This window comes from Pelodiscus sinensis, chromosome 27 (genome assembly GCF_052426305.1).
Source record: "Pelodiscus sinensis isolate ZL-2025 chromosome 27, ASM5242630v1, whole genome shotgun sequence".
NCBI classification, from domain to species: Eukaryota; Metazoa; Chordata; order Testudines; family Trionychidae; genus Pelodiscus; species Pelodiscus sinensis.
Window position 1 is genome coordinate 6,085,464 of NC_143078.1, and position 17,143 is coordinate 6,102,606.

A 17,143-nucleotide genomic window follows, 5' to 3' on the forward strand; every position below is an offset into this window, starting at 1 on the left:
AGTGCAGAATGGGGAACAGCTTTGACAACATCTTTGGAGTTGCACATAAAAGATCAAAGAGCAGCCAGGGCCCAGCAATAAATGTTAGTGTCTGCTGACCTGGTTTCAGATACAAACTGACAATGGAGTGGTGAAAGCCTTCATTTTGCATCAGTAAACGTCTCCCCTCCCTCCAGGCATACAATCCTCGTATTGGGCTCTTTAGTCAAAAAGGGCTGATGAAAAGCAATTAGTTTTTTTAAAAAGTAAAAAAAAACAAACCCACAAAATACTCACCCTTGCAAAATTCTAAGGTGGTTGTCCATTGAGAATTTGCCATGCACCGAAGAGAAGATTTGTACGTCTTGACATATCCAGAGCGGCAGTTGTATTCCACTATACTATCAACAGGGAAGTTATTCGTATTTCTGTAGTCCTCCTTCAGCTCAGCAAAATTAAAGCGCGGTGGTTCAGGACAATTACCTAGAGAGAAAACAGGCACCATAATTAGGAACATCTGCTAGAGTCAAGACCTCATTTACATATAAAATGTCCATTATTGGAATACTACAAGGGTCTTTAAAAAGTTACCTGAGCTCTGCCTCCTAACTGATCCCCTGCTGCCTCCTATGGTTCTCTCAGCAAAGTTATTTCAAAATAACTGTACCAGCATCTACATAGCCAAACTGCTATTTCGAAATTAAATCGAAATAGTGGAGGGCTTATTTTGAAATCGGGAAACCTCATTCCACAAGGAATAGCACCAATTTCGAAATTGCTATTTCAAAATAAGCGCTGGGTCGATGCTTATTTTGAAATAGGGGGCCTCCAGACCTTCCCAGGGTGCCCTGCTGGCCACTCTGGGAACAACCAAGAAAACTCCTCTCCCTTCCCAGAGCCCTTAAAGGTGTAGACTCTGGCCACAGTGCCTGTGCCAGTTCCAAGCCTGCCAGCCCAGAGCCAGCAGTCGCTGCACCTGACCCTGTGGCCCCAGCATGAGCCAGGCAGCCAGCCCTCCACTGCTCCCTAGGACCAGTCTGTCAGCTCCTAGGAGCCTGCCAGGGGCTGGAAAAGGCAGGCGCTTGCCTGGTCCAGTGCGGAGATCAGGGACCTAATTCAGGTTTCGGAGGATGCCTCCAACATTCATAATCTCCACACTAAATGGAGGAACGCAACTGTTTACAGGCATATGGCAGCAAGCATGGCCACCAAAGGCCACATGCGAACCCAGGAGTAGGTTCGCATGAAAGTAAAGGAGCTGCACAGGCGTATGCCAGGGCCACAGGGGGCAGCTCCCAACCACGTGCAGACCCAGACTCCTGCCCCTATTTTGATGCCGTGGATTGCATCCTGGTCATCGACCCTGGGGCAGAGCTTGCTTCCTCCTGCTGCCTCCCCAGCTACCGCTCCTCCTCCCACTCCTTCTCCCGCTTTTTCCTCCCCACCATCCCCACACCCCCAGGGATGTTGAGGCCCCTGCACCTGCAGTGCTGGGAGACAGTTGGGCCGGTGAGACCCCCAATCCTGAGCCCTGAGCTTCTCCTTCCCCTTCCTCTCCATGTCAGCTCCCTCCTCCCAGGTTTCCCCCTCCCCTCTCCCACCCTCCCTCCTCCCCTCTCCCACCTTCTTTCCCCAGTATCACCTCAGTTTCATTCCCCCCATCCCAGTTTAATTCAATAAAGAGACTTTGTTGTAATGAACTCATGTGTTTTTTTTACTGTACAGCAGGAAGGGGGTTAGGGAGGGGTAAGTGGAAGGACGTGAGGAAGGAATGAGGCACAAGCCTCCAGGGGAGTACACCAGGGAGACTTTTACTGTCTGCAGAATGTGCTGCCAGGCTCGCAGCAATATGTCCAGGAGAAGCACCAGAGTGTCCAAGAGCAGCTGCAGAGTGCTGTGGTATTCTGAATGGGGGCAACCAGACTATGCAGAGAAAAAATGCTTTGCTGTCCCTCAGTAAGGTAGGCAAGCAAGCAGGGAAACCTTAAACTGGGTGTCCGGGGCGGGGGAAGGAGGGTCCCTTTAAGCACAGGTCTCAGATAGCCTCAGGCAGCAGCCACACAAGGTAACTCCTGACCTGATGCCCTGCCAGAACCAGTTCTGGCCGACCTTAAATGCGATTCAGTGTTCCTATCAGTGTGGACGTGCTATTTCGAAATGCATTTTGTGTCTAGACGCGTTATTTCAAAATAAGCTATTTCAAAATAACACTGTAGTGTAGACATACCCTCAGAGATTTCACGAGGAATGTAAGGGATGCATGAATTTTTTTCTCTGCAGCTTGTCTGGACAGAACATAATATATCCTTACCCATGATCACTGTCAAGGCTGCTGTGTCACCAGCTGTCCCACAAAATACCGCAGGTTGGGTCCTGGAAGGTGGATAAGCAGCTGGGTTGCAGCTGCTAAGGTGAATGTCCACAGCGAATATCCTTGTACCCAGTTTATTCTACACTTTGAATCCAGATGGGGAAGGCGTAAATTATTGGAGGGGAAACAGACCTGGTGCTTGTGAGGTTATTGGTAGTAGGAGGAAAGGAATGGTCAAAAGGTTTGTGAAGGAAGTGCTAGAATGAACTCAAAAGAAACTGTTGCTCTCTGGCTTAAATTCTTAAAAGGCCAGGAAAACTTTGTGGCCTACTTTTGCCACCAGTCATTAACCCCATTATAAACACCCCTGAGTAGGCAGGACTCAAGAGTCCTGTGATCATGGATGCAACCCTGAGAAATCCTGCATATCCAGGCACATGCTTGATTTAAGGCACATATTGTTCATCACTCCAAAATATGCACACTCGTCCAAGCCTCTCACATCTCAAGAACTTGAGCAAAGTGTTCAGTTAACCATTGCCATACACCTTGGCTGTGTCTAGACGACATCCCTCTTTCGACAGAAGAATGGAAGGGTATGTGTACACTAGCTCGTTAGTTCGAGCTAGGTAGGCAAATGAGGGCTTCATTTGCAACTCCAGTTGCCCTCATTTGCCTACCTAGCTCGAACTAACGAGCTAGTGTAGACAAAGCCTAAATTAGACACTTCAAAATTGCAAATGAAGCGGGGATTTAAATATCCCGTACTTCATTTGCATAATCATGTAACGGCGCTCATTCGAAAAAGCGCCATTTCAAAAGTAAAACCGCGGTCTAGATGTGGTTCTTTCAAAAGATCCTGGACTCCTGGACTCCTTGTCTAGCCCACGGTTTTACTTTTGAAATGGCGCTTTTTTGAAAGAGTGCCATTACGGAATTATGGCAAATGAAGCGCAGGATCTTTAAATCCCCACTTCATTTGCAATTTCGAAGTGTCTAATTTACATCCCTCTGTTGAAAGAGAGATGTAGTCTAGACACAGCTCTTGTGTAGTCACTTACACTAGTGCAATGTGGATGTAATGCACTGCAGTTCTCATTTTGCACGGATGTAAATGATTGCACAGGATGTCAGGAGTAGAAAAGTATCAAGCCCCAAGGGCATTGGGAAGACAGGTTCTCATCTCTTGCAAGACTGCGGATAAACTTCTAGTGGAATTTGAGATGACCCAAGACCCAGAAGTGCAGATGTAGCGGGAAAAATGATCAGAGGGAAACAAAGTTATATGAACCTCCAATAACAGGTTCTACACATTGCGGTTTCACTGGATGTTCAGGTTGGTTGTTTTATCCAGATGGATTTTTGCCTGATACTCATGTTTACTCACTGTGTACAGCAACAACGAATACAGCGGCAAGTAACAGTGGGATGGCAGGGTTTAGTGAAATCATCTTTCTTTGTGTCACAGTCTCTTCTGTGCAGACCTAGCGAGGAAGTTACCACATTTCTGTCCAGGCTAAATATCTGTAAAGATAAGGGGATGGGGGAAGAAAAGTCTTTAACATTTAGAATGGACATACACTGTAAGCTTGATGGGGCAAGGACCACTTTTTGTACTAGGCTTGTATAGCAGCTAGACTCTAGGGCAGTGGTTTCCAAACTAGGGGTGACGACCCAGTACAGGGTCATGGAATGTCAGGCACTGGGTCTCGTTGCTGCAGAGGGATCAGGTGACTAGTGGGGGTGCTAAGGCCTCTCCCTCCTTCTCCTGGTACTGCAGCCTGCATAGTGCCACACAAGTGGCCAGCAACAGGATTGGCTCCTAGGGGGAGAGGGCTCCGTGCACTGCCTCTGTCCCAAGCACTAGCTCCACACTCCCATTGGTTGGGAACCTGCTTCTGGCTGCTTCTGGAGCACAGCAGGGTCTGTGGTGCCAGGAGAGGCAGCCCCCCCCCCACTGCACCGCTGACTGGAAGCCGCTCAAGGTAAGCCCCTCTTCTCATAGACTCATAGACTTTAAGGTCAGAAGGGACGACCATTATGATCATCTAGTCTGACCCCCTGCACAGTGCAGGCCACAGAATCTCACCCACCCCTCTTAGAATAATCCTCTCACCAATGCCTCCAGCTTGACCCCCCCCCCCAAAGCTGGAGCCCCCTCTTATAGCCCAAAATTCCCATCCTCAGCGCACACTCCAGTCAAATTATGTTGGGTCCCGGGCATCAACAATTCTCTTCAACTGGATCACGAGAAAAAGAGTTTGAAAACCGCTGGTCTAGGGTCCCACAGTGGCCCATGCCTGGGACTCTTATGTGCACTGGTCATACAAGTAATAATAAACATAATGCAATACACAGCTCCTGCACCCCTGATCTCGAAGCACTTTACAGCAGAGCTCTGTGAGATGCAGCCTCAGCAGGTGTAGAATGCAGTCGTCCCATGGAAGCCTGGGGTGCCACCCTGATTTACACCTGCAGAGGGTCTGGCCTGGGCTATTCAAAACAGAAGCAGGGTGGGGAAAATTGAGAGCAGAGGTGAGAGCAAACATCTCTGCAACAAGACAACAAGGATTTGAGTGTAATTTTCACATAACTCGTACAGGCTTTCATCAGACGCATATCTTGGATTTTTTGAGGTCTTTCCATGAAAAATAAAATCCCATTTGTTATTTAACTTTTCAGTCTATTGAAACTTGCCTCACAGCACACTTTCCCAGGGCACATTCACAGCACTGCAAACAGAAATACCTGAGTCAGCAACAAAAGCCACATTAACCTAGTAAGTTATGTCAATAACACGGCTCAAGTCAACCTTCAATCCTCCAGTTCTAATAATTGCAGGTGGGATGGCTTAAAGACGATAGCAGTGGCCTGAGACCCAAGAGATTTGGACTCTATTCCTGGCTGTGCTGCTGGCCTGTCATAGAACCACAGGCAAGTAACTTTGACACTCCGTGCCTTGGTTTCCCCACCTGTGCCCACTGAGATAGTTATAGATCAAATACAAATGGTCAAGAGCTATTTGTTTCTGTCAGCTGTGTTGTGACTGATATTGCAACTGCAGGAATGATTGGTGGGGACCATATGGTATTCATCTTATGAATAGGTTATGTATCACTGTGGCCTAGACACTCTATACAACTGTGGGAGGAGAGGAGTTTAGCGCAGTTCCTCCAGGAATCAAGAATAGTGGGTGAGGGCTTAGGGTGATTAAGATTAATCATTTAGGATGCCCACACCTCCAGAGAGGTACCATCAATGGGGAGGTTCATATATACTGGGTCAAGTCCGTATTTTCCACAAAGTAAGTGATTCCGATATAAAAAAGCTGAGTTTAAGAACATAAGAACGGCCATACTGGCTCAGACCAAAGGTCCATCTAGCCCAGCATCCTGTCTGCCAACAATGGCCAATGCCAGATGCCCAAGAGGGAGTGAACAGAACAGGGAATCATCACGTGACCCCTCTCCTGTCATCCATTTCCAGACAAACAGAGACTAGGCTAGGGACACCATTCCTACTGATCCTGGTTAATAGACATTGATGTACCTAATCTCCATGAATTTATTTAACTCTTTTTTTTAAAACCCTGTTAAAGTCCTACAACATCCTCTGGCAAGGAGTTCCACAGGTTGACTGTGCGTTGTGCTGACAGTCAGTTTAAACAGATTTGTGGCCTCCTATTGATAAAGCAAATGTTCTGGGCATCGACTTTAACCTAACAAATTCATTGGTACCTCCTTGGAAAAGGTTAAATTACAGACAGTGCTTTTTTTGCACCTATTTTCCCTGCATAATTCAAATGAATTGCATTCCCCTCGGGCGTACTGGCACTTCTTTTCCTAGGGTGGCTGGGCTCGCGACGGAAGCCCATTCAGGACACGTGGCTCTTAAAAGGGTCTGAGACAGCATTTCGGCCCCTGGCGCAGCTTTGTTTTTCTCTCTCTCTTTTTTTCCCTCAACAATTTCCTCTCCCTCCTCCCCGGAGTACCAGCGCCTTTTTTCTTAGAAAAAAAGCACTGATTACAGACACACAACCTTTTCTCAGATCTACTATGGAAATTACATCAAAGTGCCGAGTAACAGAAACCTGAACTCCTGGTCTGTAGGGAAACAGAGGCAGGTTTCCACCCAAGATAGGTGAGGGCAAGGAGCCCAAAACCTTAAATATGCTAGTGGAAGACCAGGAGGGGGGTGCCAAAGGGGAAATTAACTGAAAGTGACACGACTCACCCCTGCATGGGACCAACGAAGCACTCAGACTCGATGAGAGCATGAATGCTAGCTCATTGGTCTCTTATTGGTGATTAATAGGAAAGACTTATGTTAATTACTACTTCTCTGTAAAACAATTACTTAGCTAGCTGCATATTACCACTGTATGACATGTAGCTGATATTTGCAGGAATAAAATAAGATAAAACATATCTGAAATAAGAATTCAGAGTGAAGAACAATTGCATATTATTTTATACGGAAGTGACTCACTGTATCTGTTTAGAAGTTTTGCTGCAACTCTTCAGATCATTTTTGTCCTTTGCATAAAGTTATTCGACTCCTCACCTAACAACTGAGCTTTCCACGTGATAAAAAGGTATCAAATTCACTGACCAAAGCACAAAACTATCCTCCAAACAGAGGCCAACTACTTTTCAATTTGTAAGGCTGTCTTCAGAAACTTCATTATTGTCAGGTGGCTATGTCTAGACTGCACGCCTTTTTCGAAAGAGGCTTTGTTGACAGATACTGTTGACAAAGCCTCTGTCAAAAAAGAGCATCTAGACTTCAGCCAGTTTTGTTGAAAAAGCAAGCCGCTTTTTCGAAAGAGAGTGTAAACGCTCTCTTTCAAAAAAGCACAGTTTGCATGCAATAGCACGTTTTTTTCAGAAGAGTACTTTTGAAAAAAGGCATTATTCCTAGTAAAACGAGGTTTTCCGCCATCGACAAAACTGCTGCATTCTGTTGACTTACTGTTGACAGAATGTGGTAGCAGTGTAGACGCAGATTTCGTTTTTTCGACAAAAGCCAACTTTTGTTGAAAAAAAACCCTGTAGTCTGAACACACACAGGGTAAGGACACTTTTCCGCCTGGCAGACAAATTGATGTCTACAGGGATATAGGTTGATTGGCACTTTCCAGAGAATTTATGTAGTCTTAGAATCATAGACTATTAGGATTGGAAGGGACCTCAAGAGGTCATCGAGTCCAGTCCCCTGCCCTCAAGGCAGGACCAAGTACTGTCTAGACCAGTGGTCCCCAACCTTTTGGGCCTGCCGGGCGCCAGAGGCAGGGCCGATCACACGCCGGGCAACCGGGGGCGGGGCCACACATACGCTGTGCCCGGAGCTGGCGCCACCCATGCGCCACATTCCCAGGGCTGGCGCCGCAACTGTGCTGCATGCCCAGGGGTGGGGCTGCCCATGCGCCGCGTGCTCGGGGCCAGAACAGCCCATGTCCCGTGCGCCCGGGGGCGGGGCCACCACCGCCCATGCACTGCGTGCCCAAAGCCGGCGCCTGTGCCACGTGCCCAGGAGCTGGCAGCGCCCATGTGCCACGCGCCCAGTGGCAGGGCTGCCCATGCACCGCACGCCCGGGGGTGGCCCTGATCACTCGGCGGGCACACAGAAATGGCCCAACGGGCGCCATGGTGCCCATGGGCACCGCGTTGGGGACAACTGGTCTAGACCATCCCTGATAGACGTTTATCTAACCTACTCTTAAATATCTCCACAGATGGAGATTCCACAACCTCCCTGGGCAACTTATTCCAGTGTTTGACCACCCTGAGAGTTGGGAACTTTTTCCTATTGTCCAACCTAAACCTCCCTTGCTGCTGTTTAAGCCCATTGCTTCTTGTTCTATCCTCACAGACCAAGATGAACAAGTTTTCTCCCTCCTCATGACACCCTTTTAGATACCTGAAAACTGCTATCATGTCCCCCCTCAATCTTCTCCTCTCCAAACTAAACAAACCCAATTCCTTCAGCCTTCCCTCATAGGTCATGTTCTCTAGACCTTTCATCATTCTTGTTGCTTTTCTCTGGACCCTCTCCAATTTCTCCACATCTTTCTTCTCAGCCCACTAGAATATACTGTCAGGAAAAAATGTTCTATTCGTAAATCTCTATGGAACAAATCCTGTCATACATGGGCAGGTACAGATCCCACTGGCGTCAACACAACAGCCACGTAATACATTACTCCCACATGTGCGGAACATATAGAAAGCGTGTGAGTCAGAGCTGTGTACGAGTCAGTGGTGACTGGGGTGAAAACTTCACAAGGGCTCAAGTGACTCGGGCATCTATGGGCTTCTTGACCCTGCCCCTCCCCTTACCTCCGGAAGTCAATGGCAAAACTTCTCTTGATTTTAATGATTCAGGGTCAGACCCTCAGTGCCCAAGTCCCTTTCAAAAATGATCTTTAGTCCCTTTTGAAAAGATTTGCCCCATATCAACAACTGCAAGAGATTCAGACTGAAGTTTTTAGCGTCCAATCAGTACTTGTTTTAAAATCACCTAGAGTCCCTTTTTCTATCTGTCTCTAGATATCTCCTCTCCCTCTCTTCACTCTCCTTTCCTTTAAAACTAACACTTCTAGCTTTCGCTCTGCTTTGCTAACTCCCCCTCCTCTGCTAGGTATGGCATCCAGTTTTGCTTCATTTACTAATACCTGCACACATGGGAATATTTGCTAAAATAATTATATTGATTGTTAGTTAATGGTTCTGAATTTCCTGCTTCCTCCCCCAATGCATTCCCCTTGGCCTCTCTCGGAGAAATGTTGCTTTAAATAGCTGGTCTGGAATCAGTCAACTTACCTAGATGATTGTCAGCAAGAGGCAGCATGTGCTGGGATCTATTTGGTTACCGAACGATGAAGTGGTGTCTCTGACTTTACCACTCTAGCCCGTCCTGCACCCAGACATTACCTTGCCAAAACAAGAAGGTAGCACAATATGCTTACACATGCAGAAGTGCTGAGATATGGTGAAATTGAAACTAGGTTTTGATCTGGGGCTGGGGTGAGGGGGAGGGTTGGGGAGGATGGGTACACACCTGCTTATCTCTGAATGATTAACTCCTCCTCTAAAATGACCAGGAAGCAATTTATTCAACCTGAAATAAAATGTTAGATAATTCATTTAATCCCAAGCAGATGTCGAAATTGTTTACTTACTGCGCTAGTCTGCCAACTCTTTACTGAAAATGACTTGAATAAAGAGTTCTCTGGAATTTGGTTGAATAGTTCATTGTTCCAAGAGCAAACAAGGAATGGTGCACATACCAGTTAGGGTATAATTACAGTACTATAAAGAGCAACTATTTGGCATATACCAAAAGGGACCATCTCAGTGAAAAATCCACAACAGTTTGTATATACATGAGTAGACGTCTCCTGACCCTGATGGTATTTTATGATGGAGGTTTTTCAATAGTTTCTCCAAGTGTCTCTGAATTCATTCAAAAATTATTCAGGCTGGAATTTTTCAAGTTGCTCAGGGGAGCTAGCCCCCCAAGTCTCACTGAATTTCAGTGGGAGTTGAACTATTCCCTCTTTTTGGCCCCCCTGAAAATACCAGCCATGGTGCCTACAATGGCAAAAGCTGCACTTCTTCTCCTGAAACAGCTATGTAATGCTGTAGCAAAAAAGCCCCAAACAAACCAACCAACCAACCAAACAACCCAAAACACCCAAAACATTCTGGGATGTATTGACAGGAGTCTTCTAGGTAAGACAGAGGAAGGAATTGTTCCACTCTAACTGGTGCTGTGAGGCCTCCACTGGAGTACAATGTCCCATAGGGGGCACCATGCTTTAAGAAAGAAGTGAACAAATTGGGAAAAAAATCCAGAGAAGAGCAACAAAAATAAGGCTTTGTCTATGCCGCCAAGTTTTGTTACCAAAAACTGCTTTTTGGCAACAAAACAATGAGAGCGTACACACCTCAATGTGACTTTTACTGGGAAAATCACATTGTTTCAGCAACAAAAAACTTCTACCTCATGAGAGACTTCTCTCTTTTCTCCTCCCTTTATTGTCCACAAAGAGCCAGTATAGACACTGCTGTTTGTTTTGTCAACAGAACTGGCTTCCACCAGTATCCCACAATGCCTGCCCTGATGGCTGTGCTCAGCGTGTTGATCTCTGCTGCTCTGCAGGCATGCACCCCTCCCCCTTTCAAAGCTCTGGAAAGTATCTGATAGCTGAGCGAGCTGCACCTTTGGGGGAACAAGTTGCCAACATTGGAATAGTCCTGTTCTGCCCTGCTAGGAACACAGTGGCAGGCAGACTGATGTGTGGCTTATTAATTCATCCCAGAGTTACTCATGATGCCTCTTCCAGCAGTTGAGGAGGCTGTGGGAGCACTCAGAGGGAATGCCAGGACGTGCAGGGTGATCAGCTCTGCTTTCCCACCACACAGTAATGTGGCATACATACCCACAGTGCATTGTTCACCGTCGACGATGGTGCCCTTAGTATGGCACGAGCACCAAATCAACATGAAAACTTAAAAAGGAGACCAGAACATAACCACGGGATCAGGACAAAAGTCCATCTAGCCCAGTGTCTTGTCTTCTGACAGTGGCAGGTGCCCCAGAAGAAACAAGCAGAACAGATAATTATCCAGTGATCTCTCCCCTGCCACCCATTCCCAGCTTCTGGCCAACAGGGGCTGGGGACCCCATCCAACAAAAAAAAACCCAGACCAACAAGTGGGGCATGGCATTTATTTAGTCCTTTCGGCATACATCAGTTGGTGACTTGCCGTTCCTCCTGCTGGAATTTTAGCTTTTCCAAGTGGAGTTTCTCCACTTCCATTATGGTTTTGATTTCAATCAAGTTTATTCCACATGACAGGGACTCTGTCAGCTTACGCACGTCCTCGCAGACAGAAGCAGACAGGAGGGGACTTCTCTAAGAAACACACAACAGAAGGCGCATGACTGAGTCAGAGAGAATCCAGACTCATCTGTATTTATTTTGTGACCCAAGAGCCCTCCCCACCCCAAAAGCCCCTTCCAGGGTGTTAACTCATGACTTCTAACTCTACAGGTATGTCTAAACTACATGGCTCCATCGACAGAGCCATGTAGATTTGTTTGTTCGGCAAAGGGAAATGAAGCCGCAATTTAAATAATCGCGGCTTCATTTAAATTTAAATGATCAGCTGTTTGTCGGCTCAGCGCGCTAGTCTGGACGCTCCCCTGCCAACCCGAAAGCCCTTTATCAACTTCCCCGGTAAACCTCATCCTATGAGGCATAACGGGGAGGTCGATAAAGGGCTTTCATGTTCCCTTATGGATGTCAGCTTGTACTTGACTACACGATTACCTGGTAAGTCTGGGTTTATCAGTTAATCCTGTACATGCACTCCCTCCCCTTGCTACCTCGATATCAGAGGCAGCAAGTGGGGGTGAAGTGGGAGCTGGTGCCCGTGGGGAGCCGGCCTTTAAGCCAGCTCCCCATGAACACCAGATCTTGCCGAGCCACCTGCCCCCCACTATACCCCATACACTGCTGCCTCAGAGATGCAGCAGCGCAGAGGATGAGGGGGGCAGGAGGGAGCCGGTATACGCAGAACACTACCTTTTAAGACGGCTCCCTGTGCATGCTGGCTCCACAGAGCAGCCTGCTCCCACCTTGCTGCCTCCCACACAGGCGGGGTTAGAGGGCACGCAGGAGCCGGTCTCAGGATAATCATGTAACAGCTAATATCTGATGTGGTTACACGATTATTCAATTACTCGATATCTAATATCCCTAGTTTCCATTGGTATAGCTACATTGATATAGACACTTTGGTGGATTGACATATAATTTGGTTGACGTAAGATTGATCCAGGGCCTTAGTTCATGGCAATAGTGTAGACTTTTCAACCCAAAGTTAAAAACATTTGTTTTCCCCACTTAGAATGAGGAAGGTGCGGCAGCAACAGATTTGCTGCTTAGCTCTCATGTGCTTACTAAGTGATTGATAAATCCAGCAGCAGCACAGACATTGTTGCCTCTTACCACAGCTGCAGAAATACTCTGTATTATTTCCTCCATTACTAATGCTTCACTTTCTTCATCTTCTGTGCCTGGTTCGGAAGTTCTGGAAGTCACAGCTGGAAGAACCACGTGCAGGGTGGGCAGGAAATTAAACAATGTTTACACACATGAATGAAGTCTCGCTACACCGCCGTGGCAAGTATTAATCGGACCCTTTCACAGAATGGGGGAACTGATGCACACAGTGACTGGCCCAAGGGTACCCAGTGAGTCTACAGCAGAACTAATAGAAGATTTGGAGTCCTGTGTTTTAAGAACTACCCTTGATCTTCCACAAAACTACTCTTCCTCCCATCCAACCTAAAGTCCACAGATACAAAGCAGGACCATGTGAACCCCATGGTAGAGGCACAACCCAGAGGCTGTGGTGGACTGGGTGTTCGGATCATGCCTCATGGGCAGTTTTGGTCACCATCTCTTAAGAGACACAGCAGAAAGGAGACTGTGGAAGGGCTATACAATTGGGCAATGGTCTACAGCCAAGGTTTTACAAAGTGACTTTCTCAACACCCAACTTGTGCAGCTTTAAAAGGAGCCTCGTTTGGTTTGGCTTTTATTAAGAGGGAAAGTGTGCAATATTTTTGGAAAATTAGACTCCTCCAAGACATCTCCAGTTGGATCTGTAGAAACACTAGCCACTTTATAAAAACTTGCCTATGGATTCTGCTTGGGAAACAAGTGTCATGGGGTCAGGCATAGCCCTTCAAAAGGCTAAACATATCTGGACGTCACTCTCAAAAAACAAACAGGGAGAGCTAGCCTGTTACCTTTGCAGATGGGTGCAGGTGCATGCCACTCCCCGGAAGACGCACAAGAAAGAGTTTTTTCTCCAAAGAGATGGTAACCATTGGAACATGTGTATGTGACTTGTTTTCCCTCATCAGCACCCCAAAAAACTGCAATGCTGTTGTCAACCTTAGGAATATCGCTGCAACTTTCTGCTACAAAAAAACAAAAACAAAATTAAAAACAAGGAAGTTCTTATTCCCCTGTGGCGAGACAGAAGCAATCAATGGCAAAACAAAGAAAACAAAACAAAAAAAAACCTGCTAGAAGGAACTTTACTGTGCAATATTAGCATAGGGTTTGCCTTGCAGATCTTTGTTGTAGACAAGTAATTCTGCAGTCTGATCAGGTTTACTTTGCAAGTGGGAATAACTCTGGGCTTTGCAGAAGCAGCCACATCAAAAGACAGGCTGCTATGGACTTACTGCTAAGGTTAGAATGACATCATACGTATGCCACACTAGCCCCTGCACTGCTTTATGTAACCAAGTTACACTGCAGAATGACTGGAGAGATCTCTTGCCTGCTCAACTTGCATGCTGGAGCAGATGGAGCACAGATATCTGAGTGCATGGGCAACTGGCCACGTCAGTGTGCTTGTGAATAGCAAAATGATGAGCTTAGCTCTGGTTATACAGAGCCTCTCTGGCCCGGCAATATCCGTGGTCTGGCATGATTTTAGTGAGCTGGATGTCCCCGTATCATGGGTGTGGCCAAGTTTCCTGCAGTCCCATAAAGTTTGTTTGCACTGCCAGCTTTGGCTCTCAATATTCTGTGCTGTTATTCGGCTCTAATTTACCCCTACACGTCTCTAAGCCCAGTTAGCAGTAGGAGTGTTGGCAATGCTGCCAGACAATAGTCACCTCCGGTGGCCCGGCAAATTCTCTGGTTCAGCACCGGTCAGGTCCGAGGGTGCCGGACTAGAGAGGCTCAACCTACAGTGAGCTGCCTTTTTTTAAACCTACCGCAATGGGAGCGGGTTTTTGTAGTCAGTGAAGGATTCTTGCAAGGTGGTGGGCTGGGGAAGGAACTCCTCTCTTCCGAAGTGCAGAAAAGGCAGTAGCACCGCAGGCCTTCCAGACCTGCACTCCTGAGAGGCAGCACCCTGCTCTATAGAGCTCTGTGTGGATATAAACACGGGGATCTGCATCTGATCCGCATCCGCCAGGCTCAACTCATCATGTGATCCGCAATCCGCACTCCGGATTTTACTTGTCTCCGCACAGCAAACCATTGGGACGGGAGAGGGGAGGGAGAGCTCAGATGTGCGAGGAGGGGGTAGGATCATGCAGGGAAGAGGCAGGGAGCACAAAAGCAGGGATTGGGAGTAAGGGGCAGCAGGAACCGGATCTCTGCAGGTCAGTGCTCATCAGGCGGGTGGGAGGAGGTGGTCAGACAGAGCCAGCACTTAGCCCCCCCTGCAGGGAGATTTATGACGGAGTTTGTGGTGTCCTTTTCCCGCAGATAGTGCAGGATCCCACCCGCAGGGCTCTACTAATCTAGAAAGACTTATTCCTAATGACAAGATAGGATCTCCCTCGCCTCTTTGCTTAGCTACTTCCCGTACCGAAGCCAACCCAAACTAATCATGGTGGTTACTACAGTATGAACACCTGTCCATCGAGGACTGGCCAGAGACAACCAGATCATTTGACTCGGACCATCTAGCAGATGATAACTGCTCTGGGACCAGAACTGGATTTCATCCAGCCACCTCGACAGAGAAAAGCTCGCTATCCCATTATAAATTCCCATATAAGCCATATTTTTTTAAAACCTCAAAATAAGGTCTAGGTCCTGTCTGATTTGGAGATTGGGAAGGTGCAGAGTGAGGTTCTTGGTTTCTCTCACCCCTTCATTCATCATATCCACGTTGCTGGAATATTTAGCAAACAAGGCAAGTTCCCCAATTTATAATGGAGTTGGAAATGCCAAAAAAACTTTTGCAAGTATGAGCTTCCTGAAGGCTTCTTTACAGTTAGTACAAGCTTCTTTGTGACAGTTTCCACCTGCATTTCTGGTATTACTCACTCAGCTAGTAGATTTACTGGACTTACCGAACAGCATTGGAAGCCAGGTGGCCAGAATGAAAAACATTCGCCATTTCTTCATCTTTTAATTCCCTTCTTGTCCCAAAGGCTGGATTCTCAGTGTCTCACACAGCACAGGAAAAAGATCTTGTAAAATCTAGAAACAGGAGACAAAACCAGGAGCAACATTCCAGTGAAAGGAGCAGAGTTAAATGGAATCTTATTGGCAATGGGGTTTAAAACACAAGTTAACATATCCTTCTCCCATATTCCCCCACTAACCACTGAGAAAATGCCCTTACAAATGACAGCTCCTGAGCAAGGAGATATTTAGGCATAGAAACAAAGCAAACTAGGAGCTGAAGTGTCCAGGAGTAACGGCTTAAAGAAATCAGAGGAAATTTAGTTTTAAGTGGAACTGATTTATTTTTTACCTGAACCCAGTTTTTTTAAAAAACAGAGTTAGCTTTAGTTTTGACTTTGTAGAATGCCTTTTTGCACATTGGCTTATTTTGAGTTAGCAAATTGAGGCAAGCTGTAACTCAGACTTTAGTTTGCAGAACAGAGGCATTGACCTCAGTCAATATTTAATCACTAGTCCCTTACAGAAATCAGGTTTTTGTCAAGCACAAACCAAAGGTGTTCCCTCCAACTATACACTGAAAACAAAATGTTGGGAACTAATTTGGCTATAACCATTCTTGGATCTTGGAGTCATTGTGAATAGTTCTCTGAAAATACCCACTCAGTGCGCAGTAGCAGTCACAAAAGCAAACAGAATGTTAGGAATCATTTAAAAAAGGGATAGAGATTAAGACAGAGAATAAATCCATGGTACGCCCACATCTTGAATATTGCGTAAAGATGTGGTTGCCTCATCTAAAAAAAAGATATATTGGCATTGGAAATGGTTCAGGGGTAACAAAAATGATGAGGGGTTTAGAATGGGTGCTATATGAAGTGAGATTAAAAAGACTGGGACTTTTCAGCTTAGAAAAGAGGAGATTGGGGGGATATGATTGAGGTCTGTAAAATCATGACAGGTATGGAGAAAGTGAATAAGGAAAATTATTAACTTGTTTCCATAACATAAGAATTAGGGGTCACCAAATGGAATTAATAGGTAGCAAGTTTAAAACAAACAAAAGAAAGTTATTTTCCATGCAGCGTGCAGTCAACCTGTGAAACTCCTTGCCAGAGGATGTTGTGAATACCAGGACTTTAACAGGATTCAAAAAAGAACAAGATAAATTCATGGAAGTTAGGTCCATCAATGGTTATTAGGCAGGATGAGTAGGAATGGTGTCCCTAGCCTTTGTTTGACAGAGGGTGGAAATGGATGACAGGAGAAGGATCACTTGATAATTACCTGTTCTGTTCACTCCCTCTGGGGCATCTGACATTGGCCACTGTTGGAAGAAGGATACTGGGCTAGATCTGACCCGGTATGGCTGTTCTTATGTTCATTTTCACACAACACAAAAATAGAAGCAGCTGGAAAATTATGTTGTGCGGCATATCACCTCTCGGGAGTCTGTAGTGCTTAGAAGAAAGGACTAAGCCAGTTTCTCCCATTGCCCTTTGGCAGTGGAGACGCCGCAAAAATTAAACCTAAGGTACGTTGACTCCAGCTATGCTATTCATGTAGCTGGAGTTGCTTTTCTTAGGTTGACTTCCTCCCTTGGTGTAAGGCCTGGCCTTAACAGACTAAGGGAAGGAGCAATGCTCTGTGAGGTTACGATGCCAAGTCACTCCTACCAAACAAGTTTGCCTGTCTAATGTCACTTAGCTTCCATAACCCTTCCAAATCAAACACAGAATGGCATTCACAAACATGCCTACGCGGGGCTTCCCAGTCTGCCCCTCTGCTCGAACAGCTCACTGGAAAGTTTATTTATTTTTAGTTAATTTGTAAATGTAAAACACATCTTGGTATAAACACTCAAGGCCAGATTTTACATTTGAAAGAAACAAATATTT

The 17,143-nt window shown here is 46.3% G+C and overlaps 2 protein-coding genes across 5 annotated transcripts in view; both read right to left on the reverse strand.

Moving 5' to 3' along the window:
* Positions 1-9,291, reverse strand: part of LOC102447148 (complement receptor type 2-like) — a 58,619-nt gene extending 49,328 nt beyond the window's left edge. Inside the window, exons 1-3 of the mRNA XM_089773563.1 lie at positions 9,112-9,291; positions 3,678-3,814; positions 277-462 (exon numbers count right to left, since the gene is read on the reverse strand). Coding sequence (XP_089629689.1) covers positions 277-462; positions 3,678-3,741 — 250 coding nt within the window. The 5' untranslated portion in view covers positions 3,742-3,814; positions 9,112-9,291. The remainder of the gene's footprint in view (positions 1-276; positions 463-3,677; positions 3,815-9,111) is intronic.
* A 1,718-nt stretch (positions 9,292-11,009) lies between these two features.
* On the reverse strand, positions 11,010-15,744 carry C4BPB (complement component 4 binding protein beta). Of its 4 annotated transcripts, none has more exons than XM_089773671.1 (5): positions 15,598-15,744; positions 15,191-15,320; positions 13,115-13,288; positions 12,309-12,403; positions 11,010-11,210 (listed from the first exon to the last, which is right to left on the reverse strand). In XM_089773671.1, the coding sequence occupies exons 2-5, from the start codon at positions 15,243-15,245 to the stop codon at positions 11,046-11,048; spliced, it is 489 nt and encodes a 162-aa protein (XP_089629797.1). In that variant the 5' UTR covers positions 15,246-15,320; positions 15,598-15,744; the 3' UTR covers positions 11,010-11,045. The 4 variants fall into 4 exon arrangements, with proteins under 4 accessions (XP_089629797.1, XP_089629799.1, XP_089629796.1 ...); XM_089773673.1 differs by having other exon boundaries at positions 13,115-13,285; positions 15,466-15,603; XM_089773670.1 differs by having other exon boundaries at positions 15,466-15,603.
* Positions 15,745-17,143: the final 1,399 nt, after the last annotated feature.